Raw genomic sequence first — 18,892 nt, forward strand, 5'->3', positions numbered from 1 at the left:
CGGACTACACTGCCCATGATGCTACATTCTTTAGAGCTATGCTTGTAGCATTCTGCCTGTTAGCTTAGCACAACAACAAGGACAACAACAACGAAAAGGCGCTCTCTCACCCAGGAAACACACAGTCGCAGAGAGAGAGAGCGTCGCCCTGTAACCATGGCAACCGTAACGCTGCCGCCTGGAACAACAGCACGTAGCTGTCAAACAAAACCCAAACAGTCCTGACCCGCGACAAAATGAAACAGGAAAGTACCGCAGTGTAATCCATTTATTTCAACAAAGTAACTGTATTCTGAATACCACCTTTTAAAACGGTAACTGTAACGGAATACAGTTACTCATATTTTGTATTTTAAATACGTAACGGCGGTACATGTATTCCGTTACTCCCCAACACTGCCAATAACATCAATAAATCAGTAGAAAATCCATCAAACCTGTAAATCAGTTTTTATTGCTGCTGCAGGTCACAATATAAATGTTTGAGTTGGTGGACAGTCACCTGGCTTCAGGTGTGGTGGGCAGGTTTTTTTCTCCAGTGCTGAGGTGTGCTGTTCAAATGTGTCTCTATTGAAACAAAAACTAAAGGAAAAAGGGTTCCCTGTCACTCTGGTTCCCTGAGTGATGCTCCCTGTGGCTCTCTGTTTGGCTGCATTTAGCTCCATCCCCCAACCTCAGGCAACTATGACAGCGGTGATTGATAGTGTGTATTTGTGTTTCCAGGGAAACCAGATCACAAAGTCCAGAAGAGACCAGTCAGCCCACAACGACACCCAGCAAAGAGCTCCAGGACTCTCTGGTGGACATGTACACAGGTAATACTACTGTACATACTACAGATACTACACAGGTAATATCACCTATAATAAAAGATGAGTACTAACGTAATTCAATTACTTTACTCGTTACCTGAAAAAACTAAGGGATTACTATTGCAAAAAAGTAATTAGATTACTGTTACTTTCCCATGAGCACGCAGTGTTACTGCGTTACTAAACCGTGATTTTGTTTGTCAGTGTCTCGTGAGTGACGTACGAGCGTGCGGCGTCCGTGGTAACAGACGTGTGCAGATCAACAATGGATAACATGGAGTGATGGAGAAAGTACGACCATGCAGCGTTTAAAGCGTGGAAGTAATCACATTACTTTGAGTTGGATTCTGTAAAAAGTGACAGAAACATGAGCGTCCGCTGTTCACTCTGCGTGGGAAGAAAACTTCTACAGCGACAAATGAAACTTCAAATCTGAGCGAGCAGCGAGCACGCTGCCACGGGAACGTGACATTCACAGAGAAACCCCCGGATCGTCCATAATACTACTGATACTATATATGTACACAGGTAATGCTACTGTAAATACTAGAGATACTACACAGGTCATACTACTTGTAATACCACAGATACTATATGTGAACACAGGTAATATTACTGTAAATCCTACTACTAAGCAGGGTAACCAGTGGTTCAGAGTGTGGCTGGCGGGTCATTGGCGGCCCTCTGCTGCGTGCTGTGTGGTCCCTACCTACCTCTGTGATCAGTTCAGTGAGGCGTGCTCGTTGATCAGACCCCGCCCCATCGCTTAGACAGGAAGTTGACGTCCTGTCTGCAACATCTCCTGAGCTTCGTGTTTCACATGCTGATGATTTTGAGTTTTGAATCAATGAGTTTGATGCAAATTTGCTGGTCCCATAAAATAAATCGGCCGAATTCTAGTGAAGCTCAACCCGTCTGAAACACCCGTCTGTCTTTTTAAAAGTGAAATAAAACCAGAAAATGTGCCGAAAAATGACACAAAGATCAATAAATCTGATGATCAATAAGCCTGATGGAAGCAGCCCAAGGTCCCGAGGTGATGTCAGCAAATGTCCACCAGGGGGAGCTGTTCTCCTTCACATCAGAGCCCTGCTGCCGCTCACAGGGACAGAGTCCTGTTCAAAATCAGCTGTCCTCCGAGCTCTGAGAGCGTCCTCCTCATGGTTGCTGAGCACGCTCAGTAATCTGCTGTGTAAATGTGTCTCGAGGACATGTTATATTTGGACTTTGTGTTTGCGGTGAGACATCGGCTGAGAGGCTCGTGTTAACACAGAGGATGAAACCTGCTGGAGATCAGTGACAGCTGTGATCGCTGGTTACCAAGGCAACACTCATTTCATCTCCATGACTGACAGGAAGTGTTTGACGTGATCGCTTCTCACGTTTCAGCGGGCAGGTCGCTTCAGCAAAAAGAGGCATGTTTAGAGCGAGCGAGTGGGTGACATCACCATGGCAAAATCCAGACTTTCTTTACAGTCTGTGAGCGGCACACCGGGGTCGCTGGCCCTCCATCGGTTATTGATTTATTTATTTATTTATTTAAACCCAAATCGTCTTTGGGATTATCCTCATGCTTTAAAGCGCTGAGAGAGTGTGCTTGAATTATTGAAGGAGAAGAAAAAGAAAAGCTGCAGTTAGTTTTGTTTTTTTTTACATCAACACCCCCACCCCCCGCCACCCCCACCCGTGGTGATAATCCGTCGTCTGTCGGCGTCCTCGCTCAGATCAAACTCTGCGTGTGAAACAGTTGTGCAGGAAACAAACACAGTATTCAGTCGCCCGGTGCCTCCATATGCGTCTCTGTTTACTTCTTCTTCTGTGGTGCCAGGAGCCTCACTCACACAGTGACGATGATGATGATGAACAGTCGGCGCTGCTGATTAATGAAAATGAGAAAAGATGTTGCTGAATCTTAGTGTTACTGTCGATCCCCGGACTCTCTGTCCTGGTCGTTGTGTCCTTGGGCAAGACACTTCACCTGCCGCCTACTGGTGTTGGCCAGATGGGCCGATGGCGCGATATGGCAGCCTCGCTTCTGCCCCAGGGCAGCTGTGGCTACAACCGTAGCTGCCTCCACCTGTGTGTGAATGTGAGAGTGAATGAATAGTGGAACTGTAAAGCGCTTTGGGTGCCTTGAAAAGCGGTATTAAATGCAATCCATTATTATTATTATTATTATTATTATTATTATTATTATTAATAATGTTATTGGTGTAACGATTGATGGTGAGGATGATGATGAAGCTGTATCATCAGGCAGGTTTTCTGCTTCTGAACGCGGTTCAGAAGCAGATGGGTTGAAGTCGAAATGTGGACTACATGTATGAATTTCTTTAATAGAGAATAAAAATGCTGTGATGATAAAGTCTGCGGCCGGTGCCTGTCGAGGCCAATAATGGATTTGGGAGCTGCGGGCAGATTTTAGGTTTTCACCAGTAACGTGAAGTTTGGTTGGTTTTTGTATTTTTCCGTCTTCTGATTGGGCAGATTTTAGAGGTATTGTGAAAACAAAGGGTCAGATTAACTTAAACCTTAGAGGTTTGGATTAAAATGAAGGAAGACTTCATTACCCAAGTGGGATTGTATTTTCTGTGATTTAGTAGAGAAAAGTGATGAAGGTCAGCTGCAGAAGAGGAGGAGGAGGCAGCCAGTAGGGAGCGGCAGTGAGCTGAACACAAGGGCGTGAGGGCAGCTTCTTCTTTTCCTTTTATTAAAACAGAGTCCAAACTGCTTCTTCATCCTCTCATCTGAACTTGCACACTCATGGACACCTCCTCTTCACCTCTGATCTTCATCACATTAGATTTCAGCTCCTTCAGCCTCTCACTGATCAATAATCTGACGCAAGCTGCTCACAGAGTTCTCTCGTGTTTAAGAGCTCCAGATGTTTAAAACAGCTGTGGAGGTGAAGCAGAAGCACAGAGGGAGCATCTGGTTCAAGTCAGGACATGTTTGAGTTCAAAGGTTACTGAGGACGTATGAAGGAGGCAGTGAAGGTGTTACTACTGTGAACCACACGTAGAGGTCACCTGGATCCTGCAGCTCAGGTCGCGTGAAGAACCTGAAGTTTAACAAGTGATGACTTACCTGCACATGGTCAAAACGCTACGAATCCTGTAAATGTGAAAGGATGTCCAAACAAAGCTCTGAAAGTTCAAAACGTTTAAACATACCACCAAATTTAGACATTAAACAGGAAGTAGAGGTGTTACTTTATTCTGCTGGGAGACGCACCTTCCTCCATAAGACTAGAAAGTTGGAAATCTTTTGTGAAACACCCCCTCAACTCGGGTTTCCCGCTTGGGAAGTTGGAGCAGCCCCACAGGAAGTAGAGGTTAGAACTGGGAACCTGTACTTCCGCTGGTGTTTGAGACTCATTAAATAAGCCACAAGCGACTTCTTCAGTTCCTTTGATGAGGGATGCGACTGTTTTCCCCCTGAAAACACGACATCCAGATGAGCAGAATCTCTTTTCTAGGATTGAATCCTTGAGTGTGCATCAAGCAAAAAAATGTAATTGTTTTTCTGGAACACGCTAACTCCTGAGTGATGTCACTTCGACATCCAAGTTCTGGAATGCGGGAAAGGGCGAAAGCAGATGACAACCGTCTGGTTGTTCAGAGGTTTCAGAAGATGAAGATGATTTTGAGGCCCGTTTCTGTTCCTGTGTGTGTGGTAGGAAGCCCTCCATCACATCATCAGCCTGGGGCTTCACACTGCGCTGGTGGCGTCTTACTTCCTGTGTCTTTGGCGTGTCAGGATGCGGCGATATCCTCTGTTTTGCGTTTGTTGCTTTACAAGCTCTTTGGTCTTTAGTTGGTCCCCTGAGCTGTATCAGTAACAGTAGTTTTCCATAAATCATTTGTCGATTAATTCAGCAGCTTGTAATGTGGAGCGCCACCTGCAGGTAGGAAGTGTTTTTACAGGTAAAGCTGCAACACACTGTCAAAATAAAAGCTCTGCTCAAAGTAGGAATCACAATTTAGATCTAAACAAGGCAAATGTTATAAAATGCCAGCGTGAGCACACACACACAGACACACAGATGTACGCACACACACAGAAACACACAAGCGCTCGTACACACACACACACACACACACACACACACACACACACACACACACACTCCTGCACAGAGAGCAGCAGCTACTTCAGCCTGTTCAAACAAACCAGAGTCTGCAGCCCACCCATCTAACAACAATAAAACTGAGTGTGTGTGTGTGTGTGTGTGTGTGTGCGTGTGTGTGTCCGTGGACCACCCACTCTGCAGATTAAACACTGTTCACACGACTGTCTCCTCCCTCTTGCTCTTCATTCCCTCTCAGCCACACTCAGCCTTTGTCTTCCTCTTCTCTCAATAAATTAAATCTACTGACCATAGTGTGTGTGTGCGTGTGTGTGTCTGTCTGTGCGTGTCTGCGTGTGTGTCTGCGTGTGTGTGTGTGTGTGTATGTGTGTGTAAGCGTGTCTCTCTGTGTGTGTGTGTGTGTGTGTGTGTGTGTGTGTGTGTGTGTGTGTGTGTGTGTCTCTGTGTGTGCCGGGGTCAGCAGATCGTACAGCTGCACCTGGAGTCATCTTCAGGTGATGATAAATGTGTGTGAAGATAATTTCAGTTTGAGTCACATAAAAGTGGTTCATCGCTGTCAACTTAAATATGAAAACATTAAATATATTTAAATGACATCACTTCTTGAGTAGAAGTGGCCTTTTCAACCCTGTGTGCTATAATCAATAATCAATTACCAGCTTCTTGCTGCACTCGTAGTGTTGCAGCTTCCAAGATGAAGGACAGGAAACAGCCAATTGTGACGGAGCTGCAGGATGATTTAGATGACGTCCAGGATTTAATGCAAATAATGAGCATTTACTGATCAGCGCTTAGAGGCCGGAGACTAAAAATCAAAGACAAGAAAACCGGAAGTAAACGGGTGCTATGTAGCTCAAGCAAGAAATTGCTTGAATTAAAAGTGCAGAATAATTAAAATAGTGCGACTGGAGTGAAACATGGATTCTGTTTGTAGGAGAAGCAGATGTTACGCCTGCTGCGGTCAGAGGAAACGGACGCCTGGACCAGATTAACCAAATAAATCTGAGACATTTGCTCCGTTTCTTCCTGAACTGAGAACGAGTGACTGCTATCAGCTGTCCTGTAACAGGAAACAGATCAGGGCGCAGGTGTGCTACCTGCATGGTGTGGACTGTGATTTTACTCAGAACAAAAAGACCTTCAGTTTACTGTGAAAGGCAGTACCTGTTTTAAGAATAATTTTCATGAAAAACATGATCAGGTCACATGACCATGAGGTATTTTCTCTGGTTATTGATCAGTCGATTTCCTCTCTGATCGACAGGAGCGATTTTGTCTCACTTTTATTGATCGCTCGTTTGTTGAAGAGCAGCAGGTTTCCTGCTGATCGATTGATCTCGGAGTGTGTTTGGCTTCATGTTTACTCTGCACGCGTGTGCGTGAGCGTTCCCAGCTCGCCGTGTGTCTCCTCGGCTTAATGTCCGTATCTAAATTCATGTGCGGTGTGGCGGCGGTGTGGTGTCGGCGGGCCGGATCACAAGCGGATTGTGTTGGATTTGAGCTGAAGCCTCTTTAATCATCGTAACACCGTCATTAATATTCATGCAGTCAGCTGGAGCAGCCGACACTCAGCGCTCCAAACTTTCTGCACAAAATGTATTAAAAACAGCTTAAAAAATTAATGGACTTGAGTTTATATTACATGAAGAAAAAGGGGGGGAGGCGGGAGGAGGCGTGTCCCCCCTCTTCGCCTCATTGGTTAATGTAGATTGGCGCTCTGATTGGCTTTTGCTTTTTCCCTTTTTTCTGCAGATTTTCCATCTTTGACGAGACTTCAAAGCGAGCGCGAGGCATGAACGGTCATTTAGAAGGATTTAAGCACATTATCACATCTGTAATTGTACATGAATAATAAGGAGAGCCGGCGGCTCAATTAGCTCTGAGTCCACAAGGAGATCAGAGAGGGGGAGGATGGGGGAGGACGGCAGGAAATGAGAAAAGTTTCAAAGTGAACAAATTATTCAGAAATAACTGAAATTTAGCTGCTTCACACTCAGGAGCAGATAATCGTCCTCCTTACTGATCGGGCCACTCACAGATCTGCAGGAGCAAACATACAAAAGAAAAAAGTGTCAGAAAAATGTTTAAAAGGCAACTAAAAGCAGGCAAAACCAAGAAACTCTCCGGGAAAAGTTTCAGGCTCAAAGGAAGTAACCTGATGTCCTCGACCCCTGGAGAAGATTACAGTCCTCCACCCGAGAAGCTCACAGTGAGAGCTGTGCAGACAGTAGTGGTGTTGGTCAGAGGTCACGAAGGGCCTGATCAGCACCCATCAGAGGGGAAAGCTTCAGTCCTTTCTTGGTTCTGCTGTAAGTCTGATCAGTCTGCAGAGGCTCACAGAAAGAACATCCTGCCACCATCCTCCCGCACTGCTTCTTGCTTCTCCTTGTTCCCAGTACGGGGTCGTGGATGGGTCAGGTGGTCCGTGAGAGGTCTGTGGGCGAGAAAGAGAGGGCAAGGGACATGACAGAGAGAGAGGGTGAGGGACATGACAGACGGGGAGAGAGAGAAAGGGTGAGGGACATGACAGACGGAGAGAGAGGGTGAGGGACATGACAGACGGGGAGAGAGAGAAAGGGTGAGGGACATGACAGACGGAGAGAGAGGGTGAGGGACATGACAGACGGAGAGAGAGGGTGAGGGACATGACAGACGGAGAGAGAGGGTGAGGGACATGACAGAGGGAGAGAGAGGGTGAGGGACATGACAGACGGAGAGGGAGGGTGAGGGACATGACAGACGGAGAGAGAGGGTGAGGGACATGACAGACGGAGAGAGAGGGTGAGGGACATGACAGACGGGGAGAGAGAGAGGGTGAGGGACATGACAGGCGGGGAGAGAGAGAGGGTGAGGGACATGACAGGCGGGGAGAGAGAGAGGGTGAGGGACATGATGTTAATGTGTGTTTACAGCTCTGAGTAATTCATTAGACGGCGTTCGCACAGTCGGTTGTTCGCACAGGCGGTTGTTCGCACAGGTGGGTGTTCGCACAGGCGGTTGTTCGCACAGTCGGTTGTTCGCACAGGTGGGTGTTCGCACAGTCGGTTGTTCGCACAGGTGGGTGTTCGCACAGTCGGTTGTTCGCACAGTCGGTTGTTCGCACAGGTGGGTGTTCGCACAGGCGGTTGTTCGCACAGTCGGTTGTTCGCACAGGTGGGTGTTCGCACAGTCGGTTGTTCGCACAGGTGGGTGTTCGCACAGTCGGTTGTTCGCACAGGCGGGTGTTCGCACAGTCGGTTGTTCGCACAGGTGGGTGTTCGCACAGTCGGTTGTTCGCACAGGTGGGTGTTCGCACAGTCGGTTGTTCGCACAGTCGGTTGTTCGCACAGTCGGTTGTTCGCACAGGTGGGTGTTCGCACAGTCGGTTGTTCGCACAGGCGGGTGTTCGCACAGGCGGGTCTTTGGTGTCTGTCTGCTTTAGCTGTCGCTTCCTTTTTGTCCAGCTAATCCCAGAGTGAACGTGGAGCTGCGACAGCGTCTTCCTGCACTTATCAGAACCCAGCTCATCAGCTCCAACGGGTGAGTGCAGTACCTGTCAGGCTATGGTTGAGGGTGGAGGTGATGTTGGAGGTTAGCTGCAGCTGAATGTTTAGTTTCACCAACAGCCGATTATCTACCTCCATCTCCTCCAATCCCAGCATCCTCCTCTGTCACTCCAGCCCTCTGGATGTCCTCCTCCAACATCCACGTTCCTCGTGAACCTCTGAGCTCTTCCTCTGCTTCTCCTGTCTGCAGCTCCACCTTCATCCTCCACATTAATCCTCCACCATCTCGGTCTCTCTGTCTTTGAGCTGTCCCTGTGATGACTCATTGATCATGTCCGTATCGCGCACGCTGCTGCTGTTTAGAGGTCAGCGAAAGTCACCTCATGTTGTTTCTGATGTTCACAGATCAGAGATCAGCCTGAGCCCCAACCTGAACTACGACCACCACACCTGGCCTCGAGGTAACATCCACCCCCATCATAGGTACAGTTTTACCTCAGATACGTTGTTTAGTGTTTGTTTTACACTTTTCATGCATTTTGAACTGGAGTGTGATGAATGTGGGCTTCACAGTGTGTTATTGATGGGAGAGTTAGAGCCAACATGAAGTCCCGTCATGCTCTGGGTTAATTCGTATTTGAAGACGTGAGGCAGACGCTGCTGAATGTCGGACCAACAAACTGATCATGATCACTGGGCTCTTTGATTCCTGAACTCTTTGATCAGGAAATGTAAAATATTCACCTGCAAGTGACCTCTTACCTGTCTGTCAGTTCCACAGCACCTGCAGGAGCCGTCGACCTCCTGCTCCCCTCCACCTCCATCCTACAGAAGGTCCGCCTCTCCTTTGTCACCTCCGCCCTGCAGGAAGTCTGTGTCCCCGCTATCCTCCAGTCGCCTGGGAGGTGCAGAAGAGATGGAAGTGGACCTTTCGACCAGCAGAGGTCTTTCTCCTTGGGCAAAGAGCTGTGGAGATACTGCAGATGAAGGTGGCGCACCCGGAGATCCTGCTAGCCCCTCCCTCAGCAGACACCTGGTGACCGCTGTGGACAGGTGAGTGGGAGCAGTGCCGACGATGAGATGTTAGAGCGGGCCCTGCTCTGAAGAGAGTCTGGTGGAAAAGTTTCAGGTTTTTAGCGCTGGAGTTGTGAGAAGTTGTTCAGATGTATCCGAGCTATAGATTATTACACGTGTCAGTAATAACGTGGCCGATATTGGAGCCTCCATGCTGCCGTATTCTCGGTGCTTTTTGAACGGATTAATGTGATATGTTTAGAGCCCCCACACAGTGAGCTTTATTAAAAAGTTTATTGCTTTTCATTAAACTTCCTCTGCTTTCTTTAGATTCTGTCATTTTTCCTGCTTCTTTTGTCTTTTGATGCATTTTGAAATAAATTTGTGGAGCACTTTGAGTTGCATCACTGTTTGAAATGTGAGCTATTAAATTTAGATTTGATTTGATTAGTGGGAGCGAGACCAAAATAGAAAGATAGTAAAAGCAGCGGCTTGATTAGAAGCAGCTGATGTTATAAAGTCAGAAACAGTCAATTACAGAAGACAGTGAGCCACACTCAGCGTCTTATTTACCCGCTTTATTACGAAGCCACGACGCAGCCTGACCTTTAAGGTAATATGAGAGAATTAGAGGCGAACATCAGCCGCTGCTTATTAAACCTGCTGCTGCTGCAGCGTGCAGCCTCACATCTGATAAAGTGAGGCCGCGACCTCCCGTTAAAACACCTGACCTCACTACACACAGGTGAAACACTAATGAAACGCTGAGCCCTGACCAACGAGAGCCTCGCAGAGTGGCGAGCAGCTGCTGAGGAACTTCCGACCATGAGATCGGTAAAAAACAGCCGCTCGGTTTAACGCGCTCCTCGGTGTCGGACAACCAAAAGTTTTGAGATAAACCAAAAGATCTCCAGGTGATGAGCCGATGGTGCACAGATGTACCTGCTCACATGCAGCCCACCAATCCATCGAGAGCAACGTCGAGTCAGCACTAAGCGCGCTTAAAGTGAGATGGCCTTCTAGACTGTGTGGTCTCTGTGGATGAATGTGACGGCTCAGGTGGAGCTCAGCATCCATCCGCAGGAGATCTGCTTTATTACAAACCTGAAGGAGGACAGACGCATTATTTACCCGCCCACTGTTACTGCACTCACCGTCACTGCGATGGACGTCCAGAGGAAGTGGGAACAGGAAACGAAGCAGATGTCTCCGCAGAGCGTCTCATCTTCTCTCTAATCGACACAGAGACGACCTGCTCATACGCTCCTGCCGCTGGCCTGGCCGCAGTGACGAAATCCACTCAATCTCACTGAACCAAAACTGCAGCGAGGTGCCGCCGCCGTCAGTTTTGGATGTACACCGCTGCGGGCGCAGCGAGGACATGCTGCCAATAAATGTGTAACACTTCTCTGTTTTTAGTTAATGTTCTCACAGTGTGGAAAATACTAGCTTACCTTCAGTGCAGCACATTTAAAACATGTTAACGAGTGCCGTTACAGATATTTTAATATGGTGTGAAACAGCAGGTACCTGAGAGTGATGTCTCAGAGCGCTGTGTGCGCCGCTGAGGCTTTCAGTCGTCCAACGCCACACGCTGAAGGGGACACCGTTAACACACAGTCAGGCACACAGAAACGTACGCTGAGATTAACAGCAGTACAGGAAGCTAAACTGTGTGTGTTTTGTGTGTAGATGAGTTTGGTAAACTCGTGTCTTTAAAGAGAAACAAACATCTCCGGGACCTACAGCTCTTTAATCTGTGATTGGTTGTCATTGATGACATCATCTCTGTGCTGCAGCTCTGCATCAGCCCGGCCTCCGAGCGCCGACCGAGACAAAAACATCTCGCTGTTACTGAAGGAGCTCGACGCCCTGAGACAGGTCAACAACAAGGTACATACACACACAGGTGTTCCCAACCCCTTACATTATTACTGACTGGGTCTAAACCTCACTCACTGGAGGTTTTTTGCTAAAGTGCATGATGGGAGTTGTAGTCACCTCATATGTTTGGTATCCAGCAGCAGCAGAAGGTGTTTGTGTGTTTGTGTTTCAGCTGCAGCAGCAGCTGGTTCAGAAGGAGAAGGAGCTGCATAGGAGGGAGGTGGAGGAGGAGCTTAGGGAGAAACGGAGGGAGGCCCGAGACTGGGAGAGACCTGCAGGTGAGGAGGGAGAGTGTCACAGTTTACTCTCCTCTTAATCAGATCGGATCCAAACTCGACTTCTTAAATATTTGAATATTTTCCATGCACACTCTCTCACACACACGACTGCATGCGCTAATTAAAACAACAGCAGTGGTAATGAGATGTCAGTTAACGTGGCAGCTGTTAGTTTAACAGAACAGTGTGTGTTTGTGTGTGTTTAACCAGCAATCACACTCACGTGTGATGTTGATTTAACTGAGCTGAGTGTGTCATCTGGTAGGATCATCACAGTAACACAGTGCTCCCTCCACCAGATCACAATAGAAACTTTTTGTTTGGTCATTTTTTCATCAGCGCCCTCTCTGACCGTTAAGTGAAATCGTCACACACAGTCCGGCCGCCTGTCTGTTGTATGTTCTGTATGTCATGTATGTTTTCAGCAGCTGAAAGACCTGCGTGTGTGCTTCACACCTGAGTAACAGCTAACAGAGCAAAGCTCACCTGGAGGTTATGAAGCTCCCAGGGTCAGGCGCATGCAGTGTGGCAGATCTACAGCCGCTCTGGTGATGGTGTAGTCCCATCATTCCCAGTAAAGAGATGGAGTATAAAAATACAGAGAGAGAAGGATCAGGTGGGACCTGACCTGTCCAGAGTAAAAAGTTTCCCACCCAGAGAACTGGTGCACTTTAATAACCAGCAGAGTCTCCACTTTAATTTTCTGTGCACCGAGTCTCAGAAGTACTGTGGTCATCTCTGTGTTATTACCCCTGAACACACACATGGCGTGGTAATCATGAGCTCTGCTCTCATTGGTCCATCAATCTGGAGAGACACTGAAAAAAGATTCTGCTTTTACTGAAATTTATCCTCAAACTATCCTCCTCCTCCTGTCTCCTCAGCGGTGTTGGAGGAGGTGCTGGCAGCTCAGAAGGACAGAGATCAGGCTGTGATGTCACGACTCCTGCTGGCCAATGAGGAGAGAGACGAGGCTTTGCTTCGTTTGCATCGACTACAGCAGGCGGCTGAGTAAGTTTCATCATTTCCTGTCAGTTGATTGAAGTTCGTTATCACCTGAGAAGAATTTAAAGCAGCTTTAAAGTTAAAGGGACAACAGTAGAACCCCGTGGACTAACAGTACAACTCTTGAGAACTAAGAGCAGAACCCTGTTGACGGCCTGACACCCTGGCTGAAGCCACATGTGTGGATAAGAGGCCTCCACCTCGGGTGGTGCTGAAGCGGATATGTCGGGATGTTTGGGGCGCTGGAGGCAGACAGAGTTCTGGCTGTTCTGATCACAGCGATCAATAACGCGGGGGTTCTGTAATGATTAATAAGAGGAACCGTGGATGTTGCGAGGTTTGTGTCGGCTCTGTTTGTTGCATAAACAGAGCGGCTGTCGTCTCCTCTGAGGAGAATCTGTTTGTTCTTTTATTTACATGTGAAACATGTTTGCTGTGCTGACGGAGGAGCAACCTGCTGCTCCTCCTCCTCATTATGCACCTCCTCAGTCCTGTTAAGGGCTGTGAAATGAGCTCTCGTCGTCTTGGAGGAGCAGCCAAATAGAGCAGAAAATCTAATTAGAGATAATATCCCCCCTCATCCTGCTCCCCCGTCCTCCCTCGCCCCCCACCTCCTCCCCCCCAGGATGAGAGGGTAATTGATATTGGAGGCCACAATCCTTTTTATGAGGGACAGAATATGGAGGAGCATGTTCCATCTGTCAGGACTCAGGGTGGGTGTGTGTGTGTGTGTGTGTGTGTGTGTGTGTGTGTGTGTGTGTGTGCATGAATAATGTGATTATGGTGCAGTCAAACAGAAATGGGCTTCGGCTGAGGCCTCGGACGGTGCTCAGCGACCTGACCGCCGCCTGATCAATTTGACGTGAAACAGGCACGGTCCCTGAACCTGTGGATGAAGATGGACGCCGGGTCCTGACCCTCAGGTCCGAAGCAGGCCTCTCTCAGACGTCTGGGACGTTTCTCAGAAATATTCTGTGAAGTGATAAATTCTCTTTCTCATCTGATCCTACTAATGGCGGCGGCGGCGGGGTGTTTCTGTCGAGGCGAGCTGTGTGGGAGTGTTAATGACGGGGAGCGAGCCGAGCCGGGCTGAGCCGGGCTCGATGGGCTGTAAGCAGGGTGTTAGAGGAGCTTTATTGGAGGCGGCCGGTCTTTCATTACCTGCTGCTCCCCGCGGAACGAGCGGCTCGGCCACCTTATTACAGTTTATTACAGAAAACAGCAGCCGGCTAAATGAAAGAGCTTCCCAGGAGGAGAACGCGGATCAGCTAGTTACCAGCTGCACGTCCACCGTCAGGCTGAGAGCGAGCACGAAGCTCCGCCCAACCCACGCCCTCGCAGCCTCACAACGAAGACAGCAGATTTCAGGTGGGCTTTGGGGAGCGAGGACCAAATTACTGCCCAGCTGCAGGAGCTCGGGTCATCTCACAGGCTGCGGCGGCTTTAATTTGGTCAGCGGCGGGAAAACACGGGGGCCGCCAGCCTTACAGGGCCCGATTACAGGCCGCTTCAGCCCCCTCAGCTGCTCCTCACACGCTGTTTTATTTAAGACTCACTGCACAGAAATGAACTCGGGACTACCTGAACACCGAAATCACATTTCATAAAGAGAGGCAGAGAAAAGGAAATATTGTGTTTCAGAGATGGAGGCAGAGCGCCCTGAAACCTTTCCGTGTTCAGAGAGCCAGAAACATCCAGCTTCAGGAGGCTTACATCCAGGGTCCGCTGAACTCTGACCCCGAGAACCCTGCAGGAGCATTGAGCTCTGCCGGTTCTCACCAGTCCGGCTGTCACAATAAGACTTTGGATCTTGTGGCTTCTCCACCAACGCTGCCCTGTCCTGCAGGGTCAGATTTCCAGTTTAGAGACCAAAAGCTAAAAACTAAACAGATGTAGAAGGCGATCATTAACTCATTAACCAAATAAGTAACCACGTGTTACATTAAAACTACTCGTTAAGGTTTAGGGTGGTGGCTTGGATGAACACACGCCCTCGAACCCTGATGAAGTTAGTCAGCTGAGCGACTCAGGTGGTCTTCTGAGGATGAACAAGTGTGTTCAGGATCATCTGCAGCTGTTTCCACATGTTCCGTGTTCTGGGACAGCGTTGTTGTCCTGCCGTCTCCTCCACTTTAGTCCAACCAGCCTTCCTGTGGTTCTGTCTCTCCACCCGTTACCTGAGAGGATGGGCACTCTTTGCTCCTCCTGCTCCACCCGTTAGTTTCACGGTTGCTGTATGACGGCGAGTTTAGAGACATATGAACTTTTCTCATCATGATAGAAATCAGCGAGCTCTGACTCGACTCTAATGGCAGCCAGAGAGACCAAAACACTGATGCTCAGTTTTTTTCTCTCAAACTAAAATTAAATCTGCTAAAAATGTTGGGCTGACCTGTTCATAGGAGCTCAGGGCTTCACCTGCCGCTGAGACTTAGCACCGCTTAGTCTAACATGTGTCCATCTGTGTGTTGTCAGGTCAGAGTGCTTCCACCTGGACGATGGCGATCAGGTAAACGCTGGCGGCGTGTTGATGACCGCAGGTTCTCGTGGTTGTCTGAGGTTCTGATCGGTTTCCTTCCGTGTGCGTTTTAGGATGTGGATGAGCTCCTGCGGCACATCTGTGACGCCGACTCCGTCCAGGAAATCGAGCAGTTCGGCTCAGTTCTGGTCCAGCGTCTTTGGTTGGCACGGCAACGGCGAAGTGACATCACAGCTCAGGAGATGAAGGCCGTGATGGAGGAGAGGGACAGCTCTACCGCCAAGGTGAGTCTGTTTACCTGTGTGCTCCGAGAGAGTGGGCGAACACCTGTGTTTGTCATCCGTTCACAAAAGAGGCGCACCGATCAGACTTATTGATCAGAGGTGAAGGTCTGGCAGCTCGCAGACGATTTCTCAGCATCGACTCCTCCGCTGTGAGTGGACACAAGCAGACGTAAAGTAAGACTCTGTTAGCGCAGGTGTGTTCTTACAGGTGTGTCACAGACCAGAGTGGAGTTACTTCCCTCTGCTCAATCCGAGCTGAATGTTTTATACGATTCGAGCTGCTGAAATAAACCACGTGACCACAACAGAGTCAGCCAATGCAGGATTTTAATGACTCGGGCCAGACTGGACCCAGTTCTGGTTTGGCAGGTCATCCAGACTGACGTGATGATCCTGAGTGCACCGTGAGGGTCTTCACGAGAAATTCCCACTTATTAATAAGAACAGACTCTTAAGAGCAGTCATGTGACCCTGCAGGGTCTCCTCCCTGTGCCATAAATCTGGGTGGTCATGTGACAAACGCGAGCTGCAGGTTTCTCTACGTCATCGTGTTCTGACAGCAGCGTTGCTAAGCGGCGTGTTTAACCCGGTTGCCCGGGTTACGGTGCTCAGACCTCAAATATTTGAGTTTGAATGTGAACGAGAATATTTAGAATGCGGTGAAAACAGAGACACAAATATTGACAGCAGACTGAGACGAGCCGACACGCTGTTTGCTGAACACCTGCTGTTTACTCACCTGTGTGTGTGTTAGGGCTGCCACAAACGATTATTTTGATAGTCGACTAGTCACCGATTATTTTTGCGATTAGTCGACTAATCAGATCATCATCCATTGGACGTAAAACTACAGCTTATTGCACCAGCAGCATCTGCTCTCATATAACTATCATTAGCTTACAGCTTTAAGTGTTTAAGGTCTGTGCTAACTAAAAATAAAGACAAGATGATAGTTTATTAAATTTTAATGAAATTTGCAGATTGTTTCGGTGAAGTTTAATAAACTCCTTGCTATCTAAAATATAACAGGACACTGGAGTATATTCTGGAGCATCTCACACTTCTGATAATCAGTTGTCTGCTTGACGTTTATTCAGCTGTGTAAAAACTATAACTTTAATCTCAGACAAACTGATTTACTCAGGAACAAATAAAATACAAAAAAAAAAAGCCAAACAATAACATTTTAAGTTATCTAAGTGACTCATATATATTTAACCTGAGTAGCGAAAGACGGCGGTGGGTTTGAAAATGATTTGCGGGGAGTCCGGTGTTCTCACGGCGCTAGTGAGCCTAGCCCCCGGCTCGCTAACGAGCTAGTGGGTAACAGATGTCTCCGAAAACATCGGAGCGCTTTTGAAAATATGTGGTGTCCTGATAAACTGAGCAGATATTTGAGGTTTACACAGCTACATTCTCGCCTGAAAATATGTTAAACGTTTATTTTGTGACCCAGAAAGAATAATAAGAGTAACATTAAAACTAACTAGCTGCCGCCATTGTTGGAAACTGCGCTGGGCCGCGCTATGAATTCTGGGACACAGCTGCTCCTTCTTCTTCTTCTTCTTCGGGGTTTAGCGGTAGCTGACATCCTTGTACATGCAATGCTGCCATCTTCTGTTTCAGTCCGTTATTACACTCTTAAATCCTGCCACTTATTCCTGCGTCTTTTGTGATCTTACAAAGCTTCAAACGACGCGTCGACTATTAAATCAGTCGTCGACGATTTTGATAGTCGACGTAATCGTGACTAGTCGACAAATCGTGGCAGCCCTAGTGTGTGTGTGTGTGTGTGTGTGTGTGTGTGTGTGTGGCTTACAGACCACCTCTGATGGACACACTGATATTAAAATGAGCCACACAGGTAGACTGCAGGTGTGTTCCCTCCCCACACTACACACTCCTGCTCACACCTGGGTGACATCTCCTCTTCTCCTGGTGTGGAGGTTAACATCAGGCAACAGCTGGACAGAGTCATACTCCCTGTCCCTTTGTGTATTTATATCCTTGTGGTCCCCTAAGGCAGCGGTCCCTAACCCCCGGGCCTCGGACCGGTACCGGTCCGTCAGTCGTTTGGTACCGGGCCGCGAGAGTTGAGGCTCAGGTGTGAAATGTATATTTTTCAGGGTTTTTATCGGTTTTCAGCGTTATTTTGTTATCGTTTTTATCGTTAACTCGGTTTTCCTGGGTCTTTTCACGTGTGTTATGAATAAATCTTCTTTTTTTCGGTACCGGTACTAGTTTTATTTTGTTGTATTTATCCGCGACACCTTAAAGGCCGGTCCGTGAAAATATTGTCGGGCATAAACCGGTCCGTGGCGCAAAAAAGGTTGGAGACTGCTGCCCCCAAGGTATGGTAATCTTCCAGTTTTTGGTCCCCACAAAGATGTTAATACCCGTACACACACACACACACACTGCCTTACACACACATTCATCAACTAGTGATCATTTCTTGTCACGTTTCCTGATTGGCTGCTTCAGCCATCATTGTGTACAGTCTTCTGAAGTCATGGTGGCCAAATGGCGGGAACATTGTTTTACAGGCCATCTCTGCTGTTATTGACATTGACCAAGCAGTCCCAATGGGGGCGGGGTCTTTAAACGATCGTTCTCGTGATGTCAGAGCAAGCACAGAAACTCAGAGCATCTCTGTAAATGTTTGTATTTTCTCACTGTGACCTTTGAACCTGGCTTTGACGGTGAGCCGCCTGTGCGTAGATGATGTTGTATCACATTCAGAGGCTTCCCTTCAGATTTGCCAGTTTGAGTCAGACTTGGTAAATAATCAATCAGAACAACTGATTGGGGGCTGATTACGGGCATCAGAGTTTGGACTTTTACTTTGAAAAGGTGTTCCTGCGGTCTCTGGCTGTGATTATTATCGGCGCTCAGTTCACAGAGTTTATTACAGGACCCACAGAGAATTATTACCCACAATGCACCCAGACTCATAAACCGGTCTCTGTGGGGGGGGAGAGAACGGGGCAATCCAAGGGGGGCTCGGAAAGCAGGATCGGCGCTGCCAGCATGCCGCATGCGGGTGGCGGGCTCAGAAGCTCCACCCCCTCCTGATTTGCTCGCAGATCTGAAAAACCTTTATCTGTTCATCTGACAGACTGTGGTCACCATGGGAACAGGCCTGCAGCAGCACAGTTGAGCTCTAGTAACCATGGCAACTGCCGTCAGGAAAGCAGAGGAGTGATGAGACCTGATGAAGATGGAAGGAAGTGGCAAATTTTGGAGTAGAAGAAGGAAAGTGTCCGTACTAACAGGATCCAGAACTCTGCACCTGTTCAGGTGTGCAGCACTCAGCAACAATAGGAGCACAGCTTCACCTGACGGGGCAGTAACTTTTACAGTCTCCAGGTGTCACTTGTGTCACTGGCTCTGCTCATACTTGCTGTCAACACGACGGCATACTGAGTCACCTGACGTCTGATTGCTGATGTCAGCGCGGTGATGACACGTTAAATGCTCTTCTTTGAATCTTTTACACATGTGAACAGGCTGGGTCAGAGCACCTAGTGGACATTAGTGGAACTGCAGGTCCTGACGTCT

The 18,892-nt window shown here is 48.1% G+C and overlaps 1 protein-coding gene across 2 annotated transcripts in view; it reads left to right on the forward strand.

Annotated features, from left to right (window-relative positions):
* Positions 1-18,892, forward strand: part of mipol1 (mirror-image polydactyly 1) — a 42,752-nt gene that overhangs the window by 1,125 nt on the left and 22,735 nt on the right. Inside the window, exons 2-10 of one of the 2 annotated variants that reach the window (XM_085342678.1) lie at positions 724-815; positions 8,346-8,421; positions 8,793-8,848; positions 9,161-9,440; positions 11,201-11,294; positions 11,458-11,563; positions 12,448-12,574; positions 15,044-15,077; positions 15,161-15,331. In XM_085342678.1, the coding sequence (XP_085198804.1) occupies positions 724-815; positions 8,346-8,421; positions 8,793-8,848; positions 9,161-9,440; positions 11,201-11,294; positions 11,458-11,563; positions 12,448-12,574; positions 15,044-15,077; positions 15,161-15,331 (1,036 nt within the window). Of the gene's footprint in view, positions 1-723; positions 816-1,330; positions 1,341-8,345; positions 8,422-8,792; positions 8,849-9,160; positions 9,441-11,200; positions 11,295-11,457; positions 11,564-12,447; positions 12,575-15,043; positions 15,078-15,160; positions 15,332-18,892 lie in introns of those variants that run through there. The other variant, XM_085342679.1, reaches the window with a different exon arrangement.

This window comes from Diplotaxodon limnothrissa, linkage group LG19 (assembly GCF_057381915.1).
Source record: "Diplotaxodon limnothrissa isolate DT_005_m linkage group LG19, D_limnothrissa_male_GT1.1, whole genome shotgun sequence".
Lineage (NCBI taxonomy): Eukaryota > Metazoa > Chordata > Actinopteri > Cichliformes > Cichlidae > Diplotaxodon > Diplotaxodon limnothrissa.